Source organism: Carcharhinus amblyrhynchos, chromosome 7, assembly GCF_965287045.1.
Source record: "Carcharhinus amblyrhynchos chromosome 7, sCarAmb.v2.hapA, whole genome shotgun sequence".
NCBI lineage: Eukaryota > Metazoa > Chordata > Chondrichthyes > Carcharhiniformes > Carcharhinidae > Carcharhinus > Carcharhinus amblyrhynchos.
Window position 1 is genome coordinate 8,141,456 of NC_137330.1, and position 23,707 is coordinate 8,165,162.

The 23,707-nt window shown below is 42.5% G+C and overlaps 1 protein-coding gene across 2 annotated transcripts in view; it reads right to left on the reverse strand.

Moving 5' to 3' along the window:
- Positions 1–23,707, reverse strand: part of ggps1 (geranylgeranyl diphosphate synthase 1) — a 71,398-nt gene that overhangs the window by 14,150 nt on the left and 33,541 nt on the right. For both annotated transcript variants that reach the window (XM_080191889.1, XM_080191888.1), the window contains exons 2-3: positions 17,978–18,076; positions 2,284–2,354 (exon numbers count right to left, since the gene is read on the reverse strand). In XM_080191889.1, the coding sequence (XP_080048015.1) occupies positions 2,284–2,354; positions 17,978–18,047 (141 nt within the window). In that variant the 5' untranslated portion in view covers positions 18,048–18,076. The remainder of the gene's footprint in view (positions 1–2,283; positions 2,355–17,977; positions 18,077–23,707) is intronic.

Below are 23,707 nucleotides of genomic sequence, written 5' to 3' on the forward strand. Positions count from 1 at the left end.
GAACGCACAAACTCCCCACAGAGACCCCCCCAAGCTGGGAATTGAACCTGGGTCCTGGCCTGTGAGACAGCAATGCTAACCACTGTGCTGCCCAAGTTGGAGACAGTGTCTTCACCTTCATTACACTTTAGAATCCTCCCCAAACAACTTTCCCTTTTAGATGCTCTTTAAATCTTGTCCTAATATGACATGGTTTTACATTTTATTTGACAATACCTTGGGATTTGTCAAGCACCTTGGGATGTTTTATCTCAATGCTACACAAGTGCAAATTTTGGTGTTCAACATATATGATTGCATATCATGAACTGCACTGTATTGAAATTGTTTAAATTTACTATGTACTTTTTTTTTAAAAAGAAGTTTCACTTTCTTTTACTCTCCGGGGCAGCACTGAAGAATTATCAACTTTCAGTAAGATTGCTTTACAGCTGAAACTTAAGTCAATATCTGGTATTGTAATAATGCTGCTTCAACAGGTAGTGTCCTGTGTAGGTACTGAACAAATTGCAGAAGCTACAAATCTCCAATGAAAGATTTTCTGCTGTTATCTTAGGCATGCTACCAACTTGCCTAGTTAGCAAAATTGAACACAAACGCTTGGGCACGGAGAGGTACTAAGGGGCAAAATGCATCTTGCCCTTACAAATTACCTGTTGGAAAAGAGCCCAAAACTCAGGGTATCTGTAAGATGCTCTCAACACAGCCTCCATGATGTAAGACACTAGAACCCACATTGCATTCCGATCTTCCCCAAGCCACACTTTAAACTGCACGTACAAACCTACACAAACAACTGAAAGATCAAGTTATTGAAACTTACATGCAGCTTGTTCTATAAACACATGCTGCTGTATTCTATAAAGCTCATAATTTACTATTTCTGACAAAACGCAAGTCAGTCAAACCAGCTCTGTGGCTGTGAACAGGGCGGGAGTAGAATAGAAAAACAAAAAGGGTAGAACGTCAGAGCACGGACTGAAAGTCACATGCCTTGACTGGAGATTAAAGGCTAGCTCTACAAAGACAAATATAAATGTGAGGCCCCTTTTAAACAGTACCCTTATCTTGCTGAAAGTTCAATTATACAAACAGTATCAGTGCATTGACAGTCAGATGAATACTCAATATAGTAAAGCTGAATAATGAGTTCAGGAGTTGATGGATAAACTGTAATTGTGGAGGCCTCACTAATGCTGATAAGAATTTCGAATGACATCAGCATCTAAACACATCCAATTTCAACTTTAAAATACGTTCACCTGCTACACATTAACAAAATTAAAAAGGCCAGCATAATCTGCCCTTCGCTTTCCCTACTTCTAGATGTTCAGGGAGTTAGTGTTCAAAGCATATGCAACTGACACTAAAATGGGTGTTATCTTCTTGTCTAACACCAAATCAAAAACCCTCATTACCTCACAACAAATGATGTGTCATCACCAGGACCCTGGCATTACCTAACCCCTGCTACCACCGTCAAGTGGATTAGGTATCTATGGGGCCAGGCACAGCATTTGATGTATTTAAACCAGGGGAGATATCATGCACTTATCCCTGGAAGCCGACACAAGAGATCTTTCCTTTCAAATCTTTGCTCAACGAGATGGATTGATACTCAAGGGTCTCAGCTGTCCAGAGTCAAACTCTCACCTTTATATCCCCACTTCAGAAACTGGAGTACTGTAGAACAACAAGAATACAACAGCAAGGGTGCTTAACTCTTTTTAAAAAAAATCACAGCTTAGCCTCCAGCTGAATTGCCGTGTCCATCTCTGGGCACTACAATTCATTTTTATTTATCGTCACAAGTAGGCTTACATTAACACTGCAAAGAAGTTACTGTGAAAATCCCCTAGTCGCTACACTCCAGCTCCTGTTTGGGTACATGAGGTAATTATGGGAAGGCAATGGTCTAGTGGTATTATTGCTAGACTATTAATCCAGAAACTCCAGAGTCACAGCCTCAGGGAAAAAACTTGCAAGCCTCTAGGGAAAGAGCAGGGAAATGGGGCTAATTGGATAGTTCTTTCAAAGAATTGGCATTGGTACGATCAGCTGAATGGGGCATCCTTTTACAAAATTCATATACAGTTTTGTTGATGGCATTGAAAAATTATAGCACAGTCAATATCAGTGGGAATCAATGCAAGATTTTGATTTGTTTAAAAACTTTTATGGATTAGTTTTTTTCCATTTCAACTTGTAAGAATAGCCAAACTACTTTACAAATAAAACTGACATTTTGAATGTCTCCATTAACGAAATGCAAGGAACTCTTACCTTCAATTTCTCTTCCGGGACGTTCAGCCAGTGGTTGAAGGCTTGTGAAAGTTTGGTTCTCACTTGTTTTCCTGATTCAAAGTAAAAAGAAAGTGCACTTGTTGTAACTACTTGGGAACAGGCATCCTTCAGGTTACATCCAGAGATTACCTTCAAACCCAAAACCACACCAAACAGGTTTACTATTACTCTGGTCAATCGTTTGACCTCTTGTGCAGTATTCATTATTAATTTGAAGCAACAAGTACATTTCAGCAACATTTGCTTAACTGAAACAGAAATTATTCTTGTGACGCAGGCATCATTAGCAAATTCATCCCTCAACACTCTCAAGCAAGTTGTGGAGAGCCACCTTTTTGAACCGCTAGCGCTGTTAGATAGGGAATTACACAATTTTGACCAAGTAACAAAGTAATGGCTGATGCATATCCAAGTGGCAGCATGCTGGCACACTGGTTAGCACTGCTGCTTCAATGCCAGGGACCCAGGTTCGATTCCTGGTTTGGGTCACAGTCTTGTGGAGTCTGTACGTTCTCCCAGTGTCTGAGTATGTTTCCTCCAGACGCTCTGGTTTTCTCCCACAGTTCGGAAGATGTGATTAGGTGTGTTGGCCATGCTAAATTCTCCCTCAGTGCACCCGAACAGGCACCAAAATGTGGCAACTAGGAGATTTTCATAGTAACTTCATTGCAATGTTAACGTAAGCTTACTTCTGACACTAATAATCTTTAAAACTTAAAGTCAGAATAGTGTACAACTTTGGGAGCTGGTGTCCCCATGTACCTTCTGTTCTTGTTATTCTAGGTGGTGGAGGGTGGGGTGTGGGACTTGTTGTAATGCATTATCATCACAGTACATGATGGTGAAGGCTGTTTAATTTGATTAACAGATTGTCAAGCAGCAGACATTACATCTTCACAGTCAAGGATTAAACACATCGAGACTTCACGTGCAAAGACAATAGGTTTCCTTCCCTAAAGTGACATCAGACAGTTACATCTGACTGTGCATGGTCACTTTACTGACATCAGCTTAATGGCAGATTTCATTGACTTCCTCCTTTGCAGTACTGGTCTATCAGCTCATCAAATCTGCATTAACTTGAGATTTTTTAAAAACTTCAGTTGAATCAAAAAGCTGACAGTGGTCAAATTTGAACTCCTGTTCTCTTATCAGGCCAGTAACAACTAGCACACCATACTCGTTTGCTGGAATAAGTTACAAAAATTTGGCTTCAGGCAAGCTGCAGCTGCACTGAATTTTTTTTTAAAATCAGTGGCATAAGTAGGCTTACGTTAACGCTGCAATGAAGTTACAATGAAAATCCCCTAGTCATCACGCTCCAGTGCCTGTTCGGATACACTGAGGTAGAATTTAACACGGCCAATCCACCTAAACAGCATGTCTTTCAGACAGAGGGGAAACCGGAGCACCCGGAGAAAACCCATGCAGACATGGGGAGAACGTGCAGACACTCTGCACAGTGACCCAAGCCAGGAATTGAACCCCGGTCCCTAGTGCTAAGGGGCAACAGTGCCAACCATTATGCCACCCCACTATAGCCAAAAGCCCAGTGTGTATTTAAGACATCCAAGCAGAGGGGTTCACTGGCACCAGAGAGAATACCAATAGGCAGCTTTGGATCAGGAACAATTGTAATATTATTCTGAACAAAGTTTATAATCCTGGAAATAATTACAGCACAAGACTTTTAATATTTGCTTCTTCCACAAAACAGTCTCCAGTTCATATACACAAAGGAAAAATTACAGAAAATTCCATTCCTCAGTCTCCCCATTTTACTATTTAATCAGAGTGATTATGGCGCTGAAGGAGGTGTCTGCACCTTTTCTCCGATTGGACAATTCAACCATTAGCATTCCTCCCACCTTCTTCACATAACCCTACAGTCTTCCTCTTGAATACCGGGATCAAACCTCTAACATACTGTCAGTTAGTGCATCCTACATGCTAACCACTCGAGCTCGATCCTTCCAAGTAGGAACAGTTTCTCCCCAATTTCCGTGCCCAAATCACTCACGATGTCCAACAACTCTACAAGAATGGGATTGTGGGTGTCAGGCAGTGTGCACTTGGGAGGCATGCTCTGTTGGTGTAGGTGTGGACTATGTGCTGAACAGCCTCCTTCTGCACTTCAGGGATTCTATGAGCCCATCGCCCTTTACAGCCCCTTTGCCAACTTGTGCAAACTTATGGTAGCCCATCCTCTCACACCTGGCATCTGTCACCCTTCATGTCAACTCACACAGTATCCACCACGGGCAGACTTCAGGACTTGTGCTGAGATGAAACAGAATCAAGTTACTCTTGTCTATTGCAACCTTCACTATATTTAGAAAGCACTCATACCATTAACCAGGTAAATTCCTTCAAATATCCTATTATATAAAAGGATATTATTAAAATAGAAAGACTTATTAGGATGCTGCTGGAACTTGGTTTGAATTGTAAGGAGAGGCTAGATGGACGGGGACTTTTTTTTCCTCTGGAGTGTAGGGATGATCTTATAGAAGTCTATAAAATAATGAGGGGCATGGATAAGTTAGATAGTCAACATCTTTTCCCAAAGCTATGAGTCCAAAACTAGAGGACATAGTTTTGCTACGACGCGACAGATACAAAAGTGTCCAGATGCACGATTCTTTCAGAGGGTGGTGAGTATCTGGGACAAGCTGCCAGAGGTAGTAATAGAGGCAGTTATGATTTTTTAAAAAGCATTAAGACAGTTAAATGCATAAGATGTGTATGGAGGGATGTGGACCAAACGTGGGCAATTGGGTCTAGCTTACTGGTAAAAACTGGGTGGCATGGACAAGTTGGGCCTGTAAACCTCAATGGCGTCAAGATCAGGTCTTAACCTTCCCTTTTCCAAGGGAAAACAGTCCCGCCTTCTTCAATCTATCAACATAACCTAAGTTATTCATTCTTATGGATCTTATCGGCACTTCGATGCCTTCACGTCTTTCCCAAAGTGCAGAGGCCAGAACTGACGCAATAATCTGGTTGAGGCCAAAAACGGGAGAAAAATTCCAGTTCCACATTTGGAAGAGTTTGGGCTGTAATTACCTGAACAGACACCAGTTTCAGTAAACAGAGCAATAAGATCCAATTTATTTGGGCTTCAAGATGCAAGACGCTACACAATATTACTGCACCCAAGTGTGTTCAAAAGAATACTGCACACTGAGAAACATGTTGCCTTTTGTATTTTTCTAAACTCCTCATGCAGAACCTATTATGACCCAATCTGAAGATTTGTTTCCAATGCATTTTGCAGACTTCTCTATGACAGTGTATCACAGCTGAACCTTGAGCTTCAAAGTTACTTCTAAAAATAATGTTGTTTATTTAAAATCTTCTCTCTGCCTTTCCTCCCAAAGTGCCCTGTTGGAATAGGCAACAATAGCACTTCTCCAGATTCTCTTCTTCGACACATTCCCTACCACTTAAAATGGTTCATGGTCATCTAAGTGAAGGTCCTTTTTGTGATCATCAACTTTCAGACAGTTTTTATTTAGCAGTCTATTACAGGCAGAAATAGCTACATTCAGTCATTTTGTTTACTGCACCAAATACACAAAACAACCAGATGCATTTGCAAAATAGTAGCCATTAAAGTTTCTCTTGCACAAGAACAACCATAACAGATTGCCTGGGTTTCATTCACAATCATACAAACTAGCCTCCTATCCATTGATTCAGTCTATACTTCAATGCCTTGGAAAAGCAGCCAGCGTAATCCAGGATCCCATGCACCCCAAATATAATTTGTTCCACCTTCTGCCGCTGGGAAAAAGATACAGAAGTCTGAGATCATGTACCAACTGCCTCAGGATGGCAATAAATGCTGGCCACTGGCGTGGGAAGTTATGGAAAAGGAGTTTTACTTCACCCCAGCCACTGCTTGGAAGGGTAGGGGCGATCTCTACACTGTGCTGGCTAATATTTATTCCTCAGCATCACTGGAATTAAATGATTGATTTGATTTATTATTGTCATGTGTCTTGGTATATAGTGAAAAGTATTGTTTCTTGCACTATAGAGACAAGCGTACCGTTCCTAAAGAAGGAAACAAAAGAATGCAGAATGCAGTGTTATAGTCATAGCTAGGGTGTAGAGAAAGATCAATTTAATATGGAGGTAGGTCCATTCAAAAGTCTGATGGCAGCAGGGAAGAAGCTGTTCTTGAGTCAGTTGGTACATGACCTCAGGCCTTTGTATCTTTTTCCCCAACAGAAGAAGGTGAAAAGATAGAATTAGAAGGTATGCCGGGCATAGCTCGCAAGAAGTCGCCTCACTCGCGATTGGCTGCTATTGTAATGCTTGCACCATGGCACAGTGGTTAGCGGTGCTGCCTCAGTGCCAGGGACCCAGGTTCAATTCCCAGCTTGGCTCATTGCCTGTGTGGAGTCTGCACTTCTCCCCATGGGTTTCCTCCGATTTCCTCCCACAGTCCGAAGGATGTGACAGTTAGGTGCATTTGCTGTACTAAAATTCTCCCTCCCTTAGTGTACCGAATAGGTGCCGGAGTGTGGCGACTAGGGGGATTTTCACAGTAACTTCATAGGTGTTAATGTAAGCCTACTTGTGATATTAATAAACAGACAGCTTCTTCCCTGACACTTTTGAATGGACTTACCTTCTATTAAGTTGATCTTTCTCTACACCTTAGCTATGACTGTAAGGCTACATTCTGCACCCTATGAACAATATGCTTTGTCTGTATAGCACACAAGAAATAATACTTTTCACTGTATCCTGACATGCGTGACAATAATAAATCAAAATTACAACTAAACACTGTACACGTACTCAATAGATGGTGTACTCCAGCCGAGTACTGCTTCATTATATTGGCCATTGCGTGGACCAGACAAATCACATACACACACTTGCGTACTATTAACAGCAGGGGGTTGATGCACATTTTTCTCCACCTCTCTCATACTGACACTTCAACTACCCTGCAGGCAAAACTTCAGCAGTGTCAGAAAACACGTTCCGAAATCAATGCAGGTGAGACCAGGCAGAAGGGTGCCGGCCTGAACATAAATAAGCTTTCAACAATGAGGTCAGGTTGCAGGAATAAGGCTTGCTTTTCCTCAAATTAGAAAATTTAGGAGTGACTTAATTGAGGCATGCAAGACAATTAAAGAATTTGATCAGTAGGTATGGGGAGAAACTGGAACTCGAAGTATAAGCTTAAATCAGGGACAGGCCAGAGTTTGGCGTCAGGAAGCATTTCTTCACATTCGGAAATCTAGAACACACACAAAAAGTTGCACATCTCAAAACCGAAATTACTCAGAGGACATCGAGGACTCAGAACCAAGATGGATAAATGGAGTGAAGGTACAGATCACCCATGATCTAATGGATTTGTGGAACATGCTCATGGAGCTGAATGGTCTCCTTATGGCCTCGTGCTATTAAAATCCCAGGGAGGTGGACAATCAGGAGGTGCCAGGGCCCAGGGAGATAATACATAACACTTTCAAGCAGATTGAGAGGTCCTGCTGTAGGCAGCAGCACATAGCTCCCTTCAAAAAAAAGAAATACAGACCCCGACCCCCCAGTCTTTGCAAACTGACATCTCAACTCCAAACTCCCATTCCTCAAATCCTGGAATGTATTGTTGGCCCTCATATCCATCGCTCCCAAAACTCCACATTTCAATTCTGCCAGTCAGCTGTCCAACTTTTCCACTGTACTGAAATGGCTCATCAATGTCACGTTTCAGTGCAATTGTGATAAGGTAATGCACCCCACCTTGTGCACTGGCCTGTATGCAGCTTCTGACAGTTCATCACACAATACTTCAACACTTCTACTGTCCAGCTGGTTGGGACCACACTCACCGAGTTCCATTCTTACCAAGTCAGTCAGTGCCAGATAAAATCACCTGCGATGGCTTCTCTTGCCATTCCCACACAGCTGCCTCCGCAGTCCCTCAGATTCCACCCTGAGCTTACTTCAACTGGGATACAGACCTCATTTGTCAAGGCCAGCATTTATGGCCCAGGGGAGTGGTGGTGCATCACCGTCTTGTAACACAGTGATCTTGGTGATACACCTACAATGCTTCTTGTGAAGAAACTGCAGTATTTAAACCAGTGACGGTGAAGGAGCAACGATATATTTCCCAGTTACAGACTGGGAGGGGAACTTGCCGGAGATGGGTGTTCGTAGGCCTCTGCTGTCCTTGTCCTTCTAGGCGGTAGAAGTGGCAGGTTTGGAAGGTGATGTCAAAGGAGCCTTGGTGAGTTGCTGTGTTGTGTCTTAGTCATTGAGCAACAGCCTGCAGCACGTGTACTAAGTTGGAATCATGGCAACAAGCCCTCAAGGAGGTTACAGGATGACTTTGCAGGGTTGACAGAGCAGGATGCATCGTGACCCACTTCTGGTGCCTCAGTCATTACCAGTGGCCCGTCTAGTTTCATTATTTTTCTAGCTTCCCTTGAGCTGCTTGATGCATCTAATGGATTGTTTGGGCAATTTCAAAAGGGCAGCAAAAGTCAGCCACATTACAGAGAGTCTGGAGTCACGTGTAGACCAGGCCAGGGCAGCGGACTTCCCCAAATGGTGAACAAGATGGGTTTTCATAACAATCCAGCAGCTTCAGAGTCACCATTACAGCAAGGTAGCAGACACTTGGGAACATCAAACCTGCAAGGTCCCTTCCAAGCCACACACCACCCTGACTTGGAACCACACCGAACATCCCTTCTTGGTCACTGGGTGACAATCTCCATAACAGCACTGTAGGTGAATGCATAATCACGCAGACCACAGAGGTTCAAGGCAGCAGCTCACCACCACTTTCACCAGCAATGCCCACATTCCATTAAGAGAAAATTAAGTCTTGTTTAACATTGTAATTGCATTCTTGAAAAGTACGACTTCAAATGAAACACGCTGAGAGAGTGAGATTTTCCCATTATTACCAATTGTAAATAAGGGTAGTTAGGAACCTTTCTCATTAGAAAAAACATCCATTCCGCATTCATTTTATTCAAAAACAGAGACAGAAAGCATGAAACTACAAGCCAATTAGCCTACTATCTGTCATAGGGAAAATGTTAGGCATCATTAAAAAAGATGTTACAGCAAAGCACTTAGAAAAATCGAAGACAATCAGGCAGACTCAATACGGTTTTGCGGAAGGAAAATTATATTTAATTTATCAGAGTTTTTTTTTTGAAGGAGTCACCCATGCTGTGCATTCATAAAAGGGAACCACTGGATGTATTATACCCCAATTCTCAGAATGCATTTGGTACGAAGCCACATCAAAAGTTACTGCAGAAAATATCTGCTCAATGTTGGGGTAATGTATTGGCAAGGATTGAAGATTACATAACCAACAGGAAACAGTTGGTGGATCTTTTTCTAGTTGGCAGGATGCAAGAAGTGGTGTGCAACAGGAATGACGACACACCGATAAGCAGGAGATTGTGAAGAGGACAAAAGGAGGCTACAAAGGGACATTACCACGTTACCATTCCCAGTCATTAGATTTTTACAGTAACTTCACTGCAGTGATAATGTAAGCCTACTTGTGACACTAATAAATGAATTTTAAACCTTAAGATAGCAGATGTCTAAAGCTAGTATCCTTGAATTATTAATAGATTGGGCAAAATCTGTCAAATGGAGTAGAATATGGGCAAATGTGAAATTCTCCCTCTTGAAGAATAAAGAAGATTATTCAAATGGTACGAGATTACTGAGGGATCTGGGTGTCCTACTGCATGAATCACAAAAGATTAATATGGGTGCAGAAAGTAATTAGGAAAACTAATGTTATTTTTTGTGAGGGAAATGGATTACAAATGCAGGGGGGTTATGCTTTATTTACACAGGGCATCAATGAGAGGACGTCTGGAGTACTGTGCACAGCACTGACCTGAGGAAAGATGTAATTATGTAAGGAACTGTTCAGAGAGCATTTACAAGAGTAATGCACTGGGAATGAGCATGTCGTCTTATGAGGAAATGTTGGAGAGGTTACATTTATTTCCAATAGAGTTTAGAAGAGTAAGAGGCAAATTGATTGAAACATACAAGATCCTGAGCAGTACTGACAGGGTGCAAGTGGAGCAGATGCTTCCTCTTGTCAGAGGACCTAGAACTAGGGGTCACTGTTTCAAAAAACAAGAGTTGTTCATTCAAGATGGAGATGAGGAGAACTGTTTTCTCTCAGGGTTGAGAATCTCTGACTCACTCTTCCTCAAAAGACAGTGGAAGCAGAGACTTTGAATATTTTTATGGCAGAGCTTGATAGATTCTTGATCAAGGGGGTGAAAAGGTTATCAGGGGTAGGCAGGAACGTGGGGTTGAAGTTACACAATCAGATCAGCCATTATCGTACTGAACGAGGGAAGAGGCTTGAGGGGCAGAGTGGCCTACTCCTAATTTGCATGTTCATATGAACAACCCCTGTTAAGCTGAAACATTTTACACTGCTAAATTCCTACGTTCATAAATGAAATAACTTATAAATTTAAAAATGGTTTTTAAATCCTTGCTTTAGGTGTGAGCAATGAGGGATAGGAAGCGCAGAACAGTGTGGCTTTGGACTGAAAGCAGCTCTAAAAAGGAAGGCAAACCAAACAGGAGAACAATGGAGCAACTTAAAACAGGGACTTATTGTAATAGCTTTTCACTACAGATTCACTTTATCCTATTTAAATTCCCCAACTATGATAGGATTTAAACTTATGAGTCTGAATCATTAGTCCAGTTACATAACTGGAATGTTACCATTTCCAATGACTAGATTTTCACAGTAGTGTTAATGTAAGCCTATTTGTGACACTAATAATTAACTTTAAACCTTTAGACAGTGGATGTCTAAAGCCAGTATCCTCTGGATTATTAATCCAGTGACATTACTCCTGTATTAGCATCCCTTATAATCTACATAAATATGAACTAATCAAGTTTATTTATTAGTATCACAAGTAGGCTTGCATTAACACAGCAATGAAGTTACTGTGAAAATCCAGCACCTGAGGGAGAATTTAGCATGGCCCATGCACCTAACTAGCACATCTTTCGGACTGTGGGAGGAACCTGAGCACCCAGAGGAAACTCAAACGCTGAGAACGTGCAAACTCCATACAGACAGTGATCCAAGCTGGGAAATCAAACCCTGGTTCTGTGAAGCAGCAGTGCTAAACCACTGAATGTTCCCCTCAAATAACCCCACCCTATTTATGCATCACCTATTTCCCCTGTCTATCTTGGCTACTGGGCCAAGATGATTTTAAAACTTTTATCCTAATTTTCTGATTACACCATGGCCTCACCCCTGCTGAACTTTGTCACCTCCTCTAGCCATATAACAAAGGAAAAGAAACCTTATGTGGGGTGTCGGAGTAGAATTAAGAGAAATCAGGAGGTCAAAAAGGGGACACGAAATTGTTTTGGCAGATAAGGCAAAGGAGAATCCAAAGAGCTTCTACAAAAACAAAGGGCAAACGAGTAAAAGGGAGAGAGAGTAGGGCCTCTTAAGGGTCAACAAGGTCATCTGTGCAGATCCACAAGAGATGGGCGAGATCCTAAATGAATATTTCTCATCAGTATTTACTGTTGAGAAAAGCATGGATGTTAGAGAACTTGGGGAAATAAATAGTTAAGGTTCTGAAGAATGTGGAGGAACAGAGATCTTGGGGTTCATATCCACAGATCTCTGAAGGTTGCCACTCAAGTAGATAGAGCCATGAAGGCGGCTTACAGTGTGTTAACATTTATTAGCAGGCAGTTTGAGTTTAAGAGCCATGGGGTTATGCTGCCACTATACAGGACCTCGGTGAGACCACATCTGGAATATTGTGTGCAGTTCTGTTCACCTCACTATAAGGAGTATGTAGAAGCATTGGAGAGAGTGCAGAGGAGATTTACTGGGATACTGCCTGGTTTGGAGGGTAGGTCTTACGAGGAAAGGTCAAAGGAGTGGAGGAGGATGAGAGGCGATTTAGAGGTTTATAAGATGAGGGGGATAGATAGAGTGCACATGCAGAGACTATTTCCTCGGGTGGATGTAGCTGTTACTGGGGGCATAACTATAAGGGTCATGGTGGGAGATAATAGGAGGGATGTCCGAGGTAGATTCTTCACTCAAGTGGTTGGGGTGTGGAATGCACTGCCTGCTGTGATAGTGGAGTCAGACACTTTAGGAACTTTCAAGCGTATAGGCACATGGAGCACACCAGAATGATAGGGAGTGGGATAGCTTGATCTTGGGTTTGGACATAGCTCGGCACAACAGAGGGCCGAAGGGCCTGTACAGCTGTACTGTTCTATGTTCTGTGTCTTGAGGAGTGTACATATTACAGAGGCGGTGGTGCTGGAAGTCTTAAAGCACAAAGTAAATAAATCCCTGGGGCTTGATGAGGTGTATCCCACGACATTGTGGGGGGCTAGAGAAGAAATTACAGGTCTCCTAGCTGAGATATTTGAATCATTGACAGTCACAGGTGAGGTGCCTGAAGATTGGAGAGCAGCAAATGTTGTGCCTTTGTTTAAAAAGGGTTGCAAGTAAAAGCTTGGGAACTACAGGCCAGTGAGTCTCACATCTGTGACGGTAAATTGTTGGAAGGTATTTTGAGAGACAGGATCGACAGGCACTTAGAGATGCAAGGACTGATTAGGAACAGTCAAAATTGGCTTTGAGAGTGGAAAATTATCTCACATTTGGAGTTTTTGAAGGGGTACCCAAGAAGGTAGATGAAGGCAGTGCAGTTGATGTTGTCTATATGGACTTTAGCAAGGCCTTTGACAAGGTACTGCATGGTAGGTTATTGCATAAAGTTAAATCTCATGGGATCCAGGGTGAGGTATCTAAATAGATACAAAATTGGCTTCTTGAAAGAAGCCAGAGGATGGTTGTAGAGAGTTGTTTTTCAAACTGGAGACCTGTGACCAGCAGTCTGCCTCAGGGATCAGTGCTGGGCCCATTGTTACTTATCATTTATATGAATGATTTGGATGAGAAAATAGGGGGCATAGTTAGTAAGTTTGCAGATGACACCAAGATTGGTGGCATAGGGGACAGTGAAGAAAGTGATCTCCAATTGCAATGGGATTTTGATCAATTGAGCCAGTGGGCTGACAAATAGCAGATGGAATTTAATTTAGACAAATGAGAGACGATGCATTTTGGTAGACTATACCAGGGAGGACGGACTTAATTAATGGTAGCATGTTGGGGAGAGTTACAGAGTAAAGATCTAGGGGTACATGTTCATAGCGCCTTGAAAGTGGAGTCACAGGTGGGCACAGTGGTGAAGGCGGCATTCAGCATGCTTGGTTTCATTGGTCAGAACATTGAATACAGGAGTTGGAATGTCTTGTTGAAGTTGTACAAGACATTGGTAAGGCCACGCTTGGAATACTGCGAGCAATTCTGGTCACCCTATTATAGAAAGGATATTATGAAAATAGAAAGAATGCAGAAAAGAATTACTAGGATGCTACTGGGACTTGATGGATTGAGTTATAAGGAGATACTGAATAGACTGGGATTTTCTTCTCTGGAGTGTAGGAGGCTGAGGGGTGGCCTTATAGAATTCTATAAAATAAATGAGGGGCATAGACAAGATAGATGGTCAATATCTTTTTCCAGAGGTAGGGTGGTCTAAAACTAGAGGGCATAGGTTTACGGTGAGAGGGGAGAGATATAAAAGCATTCAGAGCAACAATTTTTCCACAGAGGATGGTGATTGTCTGGTACAAGCTGCCACCTATTAGAGGTGAATACAATTTTGTCTTTTAAAAAGCATTTAGACAGTTACATGTGTACGATGGGTATAGAGAAATAATGGGCCAAATGCAGGCAATTGGGATTAGCTTAGGGGTTTTAAAAAAAAAGGGCAGTATGGACAAGTTGAACCAAAGGGCCTATTTCCATGCTGTAAACCTCTGACTCTGCAACCTTCCAATTCTAGCCTCTTCAGCATTCATAATTTTAATTGCTTTCCTACAGGCATCCAGGTCTTCAGCTTCCATGGCCCTAAACATTGAATTTTATCCTCGCAAAGCTCCTCTGCCTCGCTTTCTTCCTTTAAGATGCCCCGTAAAGGCTACCTCTGACCAACCCCTCTCAGCATCAGTCCTACTAGCTCCGATGTGCTCAATGCCAAATATTGTTTTGTAAAAATTCTTGTGAAGCACCTTGGGATGTATCACTTTGATATATCACTCTGTTAAAGGAACTGCTTAAATGCAAGCCATTACTGTTGAGGGCTAGGCGTGAGAATGGATTAGTCTGGCTATTTCAGGAATGAGCTGAATGCTGCGGATCAGATAGCTGTGATCCTGCTGAGTGACGTCCAAATCACTTTGCAGCTCATCCTTTACAAACTTCCAAGAAAACAATCCTTTGAAGATTTCAAGCAATATGTGAGGAACTATTAGAAAAAGTGCTGAGTGTAAAAATATACAAGTAGCTCAGCTGTAAAGAAGTGGAAATTTCAGGGTTTTTAATAAAGTGGTCTCTTCCTGTACATTACAACACAAGGCACAACTTTATGACCATCATCACAAGGATAGTCAGAGTCCACCAAGGAACAAGTTTCCTCTTTGCCCAACCCAAATTCTACCAGTATCACAGGTCAAGATAAAGCATTTTGTTATAGAAGTTACACAAAAGGAACCTGGAACAAAGCTTGAAAAGGTGATGGGTCCACCGTGATATTCTCCAAAAGGATTGTTCAGCACATCATCCAGTTTTAGACCAATAGATGTAGGAGCAGAATTAGGCTGTTTGGCCCATCGCGTCTGCTCCGCCATTTAAATCGTGGCTGATATTTTTCTCATCTCCATTCTCCTTATAACCCTTGATCCTCTTACAAATCAAGAGCCCATCTTTGTCCTAAAGACACTCAATGACTTTGCCACAAGGAGGATCCTGGGCTTTTTAAATGGAGGCATTGAGTACGAAAGGAAGTTGTGCTCTCCCTTTATGAATCTCTAGTTAGACACAAGTTGACAGTCCGTGTGAGGGTGTGGAACAAACTTGCCAGAAATTGAATTTTGTTACAAGCTTTGGTTGGAAAAGCTTGACTTGTTGGGGAGGTTGAAGGGCGATTGAATAGGTGTCCAAGATTACGATGGGGTTAGGTAAAATGAATGAAAAGCTATTCCTGTTGACTGATGGTAGAACTAGCTTGGCCACGATTTACGGCTTTGAGCAACAGATATGAGGAAGAACATTGTGGTAATGAAGAAAACAAGTGGCACTGATCTAGAACTTGTCCACGATGGTGTTGGAAGTAGAGATGATCACTTCAAAAAGGAAGTTGGGTGGATACTTGTGGGAAATAAACCTGCAATCTATGAAGATAGAGCAAGAGAATGAACTAGCTCTTTCTAGCACCTTGATATGCTCTCAAATCATTGGGACAACCCCTCCTTTGTTTATTCCTTCACCATTTTTTTCTTTTTGTATCCTGGAATATTAGCACTCATTCTGATTTTTTTTTGAGCCGGCTCTCTTATCACAATGGCATAATATGCCCATGTGGCTATTTGGGCTGCAGTTCACCCGTCTTGTTTACCACACCTGCATTTGCATACCCACATTGCAAACCTAATCTCAGCTTTATTGTATTCCCATTTAGTCTGACCTCGCCTAATACCTTATTATTTCTTACTCTCATGATCTTTTGTAACACTCACTTCTATTTTCTAAAATGGTACATCCCACTAACAAATGGGTTTAAACCTTCTCCCAACAACACTTGCAAACTGCCTGCAAGGACATTGTGCAAAGCCTGCTGAGATACAATCCATTCAGCTTGTGGAGATCCCACTTCTGGAAGATGTGGGGTCTTTCTGCCTTTTCTGTTGGTGCTGATATGGGCTATGACCTCTGGTTGATCATCCTCCCTCCCTCAATGTTCTGTAGCTGCTTGTTAGATCCTCCACCCTGGCAAAGTAATATTCCAGATGTTGTACAAGACATTGGTAAGGCCACACTTGGAATATTGTGTGCAATTCTGGTCATCCTGTTACAGAAAGGATAATGTTAAACTAGAAAAAGTGCAGAAGAGATTTACCTTGATGCTATCAGTATTTGATGGATTGAGTTATAAAGAGAAGTTGGGGAGACTGGGACTTTTTCCCATGGACAAGTTGGGCCGAAGGGGCCTGTTTCCATGCTGCAAACTTCTGATTCATTTCCCTTGGTTAGATCCCTTCTCATTCCATTGAAGTTTGTCCTCTTCCAATTTAGGAGTTTACCTGAAAGTGTACCTTTCTCTTCTTCTCCATTACAAATCTGAACCTTATATCACAATAATCTCTCATTCCCAAGTGTTCGCCCACAGACGCATGCTTCGCTTACCCACTTCATTTTCCAGCACCAAATGCAGAAATGCCTCCTTTCCAGTAGGACAAAGTACATTCTGAACATTTCAGAAATTCCTGCTTACTCTCGGTCTTGCTATTGGCTGCAGGCTGTCCAACATCAAAATGGAATAAATCAAATGGGCCAGAGCAAGAACTCTGAACACTGGATTCTGATATCTTGGCTAGTCAGCCTATTAGCATCCAGTGCTCAAAGGCCTTGCTCCGATTGGCCAATTTGATTTCTCTAAACCCTCTAAAATTTTGCACATTCAAACCAATGCTAACTGGTCACATGGCAAATAACCTTGCAGAACCTTCATGGACAATTTGGGAACCCCTGTGGTAGAGTAATATTAATTCAAGTCCCCCAATGTTACCTTTCTGTACTTCCTGCACAGTGGATTTCATAGATTCCCTATATAGTAGGAGGCCATTTGACTCATCAAGCCTGTGCTGACAATCCTACCCAGGCTCTATCCCCATAACCCCACACATTTACCCTCATTTAGCATGGCCAATCAACCCAACCCACATCTCTGGACTGTGGAAGGGAACTGGAGACCCAGAGGAATCCCATGCAGACCCGGGAAGAATGTGCAGACTCCACACAGACAGTGACCCAAGCCAGGAATCGAACCCGGGTCCCTGGTGCAGACTGCTGCCTCACGTGATTAATGATACTCCTTAATAAGAAATGATGTGGATATGCTGGCGTTGGACTGGGGTAAACACAGTAAAAAGTCTGACAACACCAGGTTTAAATCGGTTGGACTTAAATCTGGTGTTGTCAGACTTTTTACTTTAATAAGAAATGCCATGGATTTTTAATACAATCAAGAGATTGATAGGGTCTTTTGCAAAAAAACACAGGAATGCATCAGGAGTGACTGTGGGCACAAACAAATATCATGCATTCAGTTTCTGGAATGGGGATTAAAACAATGACCTTGTGACTCAGACGAATTTGTTGCCAATTGAGTGTAGAAGTTGTGCTACTGAACTAGTAATCCAGATAATAAACATAGTACAAGGTCTCCAAGAATAGGATTTTGTTAACATTTTAAAATAATTTAAAATTATCATAATAGCAAGTGACTAGAGAGCTCTCATGCCATCAAAGACTAATTGGTTCAGTGATATTCTTTAGGGAAGGAAACGGTCATCTTTACCATCCTGCAAAGGGACTTAAAATGGCGACTTTACTGCCCCCAGAATTGGCAAACTGCAGTTTTGTAGCAATAACTGCTTTCACACACAAAAAGGTTACTCGCCTTAAGTACATTTCATACACGTGGAAGGAAGGACATGGGGACTGTACCTGGCAACTGAAGCAAGTAGTGGTAAGGCTCCAGCAGGATCCTTTCAGAAGCTCCTTTCTTGTTCTCCATAGTATGGACTTGTATGGATCAGCATTAATCTGCAATGAATTAAATATTTACTGTAGAACAGTTTGCAGACAAAATATTGTGAAAGTTGTTATGCTGCTGCCATTCGTCTCTCTGGTGAGAATGTGTCAGTTTTGCTTTACATTACCAGATTTGCATTCATTTCACACAGTCAGGCACAATAACAGCCGTGAAATGCCACTAATTAGAGATTTAGAGTATGGTATCCCTCCAGAAGAAATACACAGCTTACTGATACTTGCTTTAATTAGTATTCAGTGTTATGCAGGGAGAACAGTCTCACTACCCTCACACACTGCATTAGCAGCACCACAAATACTGGGCAAATGATCCAGGTCTAAAGACTTTGGCATTTGCCTTTAACACTGGGTCTGTGACACAGTGGTTAGTACTGCTGCCTCAGTGCCAGGGGACCTGGGTTCAATTTTCAAGAACATTTATGGCTGGGCATAAATACTGGTCTAAGCAACAACATCCACAGTCCGTGAACCATGGGTAGCACAGTGGTTAGCGCAGCTACCTCACTGTGCCAGGGACCCGGGAACTCATCCTTTATCAGAACTGCTGCCAGAGCACAATATCCAACTGGTCTGAAATACAAATCCAAACACTTGGTGTGAAATATATTCCTCCAGTACAGCAAAATTACATCAAGTTGTACTTCAGCCAGCATTCACAATCAATACATGTATCCAGTTATTGATTGGCAAGTAAACTACGAGAATCAAATGTTTTTAAAACAATGTATTTTGCTGCCAGTTCAAAGTACATATGGATTTTTAATCCAGGTTATTATGTGGGGTTTACAGCACTGTCCAAAGTTGATGTTTCACTGTTGGAGTGATTTGCTCTACAGTGGTACACATCTCCTGATTTCAAAGTCACCTTGCCAACAAAGTTTTGTGCCTTTCCTGGATTGTTACTCTTGCAATTTCTAGTCACCGTTGTGCCAGTTAATCAGCGGACTCTCGCTCACGTTGTAGCCTAAAATTAATAATGGACAGCAGTGACGTTTATTTTGAGATGCCATGTGGGGGCAAGAACAGTGGCTAGCACTGTTGCCTCAGCGTGAGGGATCCAGGTTTGATTCTGGTTTTGGGTCACTGTTTGTGTGGAGTTTTCCCTGTGTCTGTGTAGGTTTCCTTCAGGTGCTCCAGTTTCCGCCCAAAGATGTGGGGGTTAGGTTGATTGGCCGTGTTAAATTGCCCCTTAGTGTGAAGGGATTAGCAAGGTAAATGTGTGGGGTTGCAAGAATAGAGCCTGGGCAGGATTGTGGTCAGTGTAGACTCGATGGGCCAGAAGGCCTCCTTCTGCACAGTAGGGTTTCTATGATTCTATGTTTTCAGATATCCCCATGTTCCACCATTCCTGATGCCATCATCCTTTCCTACCCCACCATGCACTCTGTAAAGTCGTACTCTTGAACAACTTGGGGACAGAATGATGTTAAAATATATTTGCATCTAAATTTGGTTAGAAATTTTAAACGGGAATGCGGTCAATCACAATGGAATGCAGAGAATTGCAAAGTCACTCATTTTGGTAAGAAAGCACACAGACAATAAAGGGTACAATTCTAAAGGGAATGCAGGAGCAGAGGGGCTTGGGGTATAGGTGTATTGATCACAGGAAGATGATCACAGATTTAGAAAGCAGTGAAGAAAACAAATAGCATGCTGTACTTTATGAAAAGGGACAGAGTGCATAAAAACAAGAAAATCATGAACTTGTTTAAAACTGGCTCTCTCATCTCAAGTATTGCATCCACTCCTGCACACCACACTTTGGGAAGGCTGTTAAGACTTTGAGTTGAGAATAACGCAGGAAAATTAAGGGATGAGGAATTTCAGTGCTAGAAAGATTAGGAAAATTTGATAGGCATATTCAAAATCGCAAGGGTTCTGAGCAGGTTGGGAACAGTTCCCATTGGTTAAAAGATTGAAAACCAAAGGGCCCAGATTTCAGCTAACTGGCAACAGGAGGGGTAACCATCCAGAGGGGCTGGGGTCTACATATACATGAACTATGAGTCGGCCATACAGCCCCTCAAGCCTGCTCCACAATTTTATTAGATCTGATCAGCTTGTGGCCTCAACTCAATTACCCCACTCCCTTCTACCTCCCCATTGTAGACATTCAATGAAACTGTCTACTTCTCTGGGGAAGTGCCCAAGGTTTATGACCCTCAATAATTCATTCTCACTGCCATTTATGGCAGATTTCCCTTTTTAAACTTTGCTTCCTAGTTTTAGTTTCTCTCACAAGGGGAACAGCCCATCAGCATCCACTGTGTCAAGTCCCTTCAGGGTCTTGCATGTTTCAATAAGATCATCTCTCAATCTTTTAGACTCCAATGCTGCTGGTCCAACCTGTCTAATCGCATCTCATAAGAACCTCCCATTTCAGGAATCAATCGCATGAACCTTCTCAACGCTTCTAACACATTCAGATCCTTTTTAATAAGGAGACAAACAGTGCACAGTCCTCCAGATGTGGTTTCACTCCTGCATCTTATAACTGCATTCACTCTGCAATAAATATTTTATTTGCCTTCCTCATCACTTACTGTACCGGCAGACTATTTTTTCTTGATTCATATACCAAGTCTCTCCAGCTGAGTTCCGAAAACGCTCTCCATTTAAGTAATGTACTGGTTTTCTATTCTCCCAGCCAAAGTAAATAACGTTTCCACATGTGAGCAAAGGAACTTCTTGCTCATTACCAACTACCCCTCCAGCCCCCACCCACCCCAGGGCTAATGAATCAGCACTCCTCCATGCTGAACACTAAAATGGAAGTCAAAAAAAGCACAGTAACAGGGGCACAAAATGTACTCGTGGTCAAAGAATTCAAAGGCTGAGTAGTGTCACTACTGAATGAGCCATGTCCTCTATGGCTAGCTCAGAGTGGTTAATCATCAGGCCCAGGATGGGCAGGCTTTACAAAGGGTAGTGTCCAAGGCCCAAGAATCTTCAATTGCTTCACCTATGAACTTCCCTCCAACATGTGGGGGATGTTCGTTGATGATTGCTTTCATATCTGAACTGATTATGCGTAGTTTGTGCCCATATGCAGCAAGATCTAGGCTGACGCATGGCCAATGACCATAGAGAATCTGGCCATCTGCACTTGACATTCAATGGAATTAGCACTGCTGAATCCCACCGCACCCCCCCAAACTAGCAACATCCTGGAGGGATGATTCTGGGTATTTATGGATGGACAATAAATGCTGACCTAGCCAGCAACACCCACACACCACTGGTCAGAAACTGAACTGGATCAGTTATATCAATACTGCGACTATAAAGAGCCAGAGGCTGTGAACTCTGCAATAACTAACTCTCGCCCTGACCCTCAAAGCCTTTCTGGGTCAAAAACCTGAAACTCAACTATTGATGTGCAGCAGTTCAAGAGGGCAACACCACCATATTTTCAAGGGCAATTATTGCTGGGCATAAATGCTGGTTTAACCAGCAACACCTACATCCTCTGAACCATGGGTGGCATGGTGGCACAGTGGTTACCACTGCTGCCCCACAATGCCAGGGACCTGGATTCGATTCAGGCCTTGGGTCACGGTCTGTGTGGAGTCTCTCATTCTCCGTGTCTGCGTGGGTTTCCTCCCACAGACCAAAGACATGCAGGTTAGATGCACTGGCTATGCTAAATTGACCCTTAGTGTTAGGGTAAATGTGAAGTGTTTATGGGAATAGGGTCTGGGTGGGATTGTGGTCAGTGCAAACTCGATGAGCCAAATGGCCTCCTCCTGCACTGTAGGGATTCTGATTCCTCAAGCTGCAGACACTTGCTGGGATGGTGTTGATCCTGGATCACCTTGGCCAACAGGAATACCCACATTCTGCAGTTCCAACACATCAGGTGTCATGCCATCTTTATTATATGCTAATGAATTCATACTTCCAATGACCTTTACTGCTGCTAATAAATCCTAACAACTATGGACAAATTTCACAGGTGTGGAAAATAAAATCACTCCTGTTTTCAGGTTCATGTCAAACTTAAAGATGACTGCTCTGCTGTGAGGGTATGGACTCGACTGGATTAGCTAGCTTTTCTAAATGGTGGTTACTGCCTCTGGGTTCTCCATTCAGGATAATAGGAAGTGGGGGAAGTAGCAATATTGATCAGACAATATTACCACAGAGGATAGGGTGAGCAGGCAGCAGAACATTTAACATTAAGAAACAGCAAAGGATACAGGTGACTACAGGCCATCTGATAGTGAGGCAGGGATCAAAAGTGAGATCAGTGAAGCAAGCAGCAAAAACAAAGATAGGCATAAAGGTATGGGGACAATGACTTTCTAATATACCCAAGCGTTTCCTGAAACTGTATTTCAGGACTGATACATGAACAGATCCTACAAGATTTAGAAATGAGTAAAGCAACCAGGTTTAATTTGCTATCTGACAGCGAGAGAGCACCTTACAGTGACCTAACGCGACAGTATGATACAAAGTCCAAGAAGATCATCACACACAAGATCTGTACGGGTTCCAGCCACCATTGATATCAAAAGGCACCAACTTGACTGCTATGCTCACTGCATCCAGCCCCTCTAATGTGCCAAAGGCACTGACTCATACAGGGCTTTAGATCCTGTCCTGCAGAGCTTTGGTCAGCCTGTGTAGCGTACTCAATCTGTTGTGGGCACTTCTCCAGAGGAAGGTTATATTGATTTGAGTGTGTGTGTAACTGAAGTGATACAAGGGTCAAAAGGGTTAACTTAAAGTGGCAATCTGCATAGACAAGTCATATTTCCCTCAAAAAGAGGGTGTGTCCAAAATGTTTGAACACCAGATATCCACAAGGAAAATCAGAAAGCACATTTTCTAAAAAGGCACGTGGATTCCCTCGAATCAATTTTCCATTACAGTCTGTAAATCAAGAGAGAACTGATTTGGCAAGGTGTCAATGGATTATGGCACCAAGCCAGGAAAATAAAGTTAAAGCCGCAAGTTAGCCATGATCAAACCGAAGGGCAGAATAGGTTTGAGACACTGCGTGGCCTCCTCCTGCTCCAACGGGCTGCTCAAAATCCAATTTTGGGGCAATTTGCTTTTCTGATAGGATCTCAGGTCTCGGAGCTCTGAAACAGTGAAGTATACTAATGTTTAACCCTCTCTTCTGCCATTCCACCCCACTGCCCAAAGCATAAACTCATCCACCTCCACACACCAAGAACTAATTCCAGCTGGTAGTACTGTTGCTGCTCTGAATAACTTGCAAGAAGCCCATTCATCTAAACATGTGGGCAACTATTCTATCTTTCTTCTATTCTTTTGCATGGGGCTATTGTGACAAAGTCTACGATGAAGACTGTGCCTGGGGCAGAGGGCAGGAAGAACCAAAACTCATGATGCATCAGATTAACGGTATAGAATCCTTAGTGCAGGAGGCCATTCAGCCCATCTGCACGACTCTCTGAAAAAGCATCTTATCCAGACCCACCCCTGTAGTTGTGCATATTTACCTATTTCACGCAAGGGTCAATTTAGCATGGCCAATCCACCTAACCTGCACATCTTTGGACTGTACCAGGAAATCCATAGACATGGGGAGAACGTGTAGACTCCACACAGACAGACAGTTACCCAAGGCTGTAATTAAACCAGGTC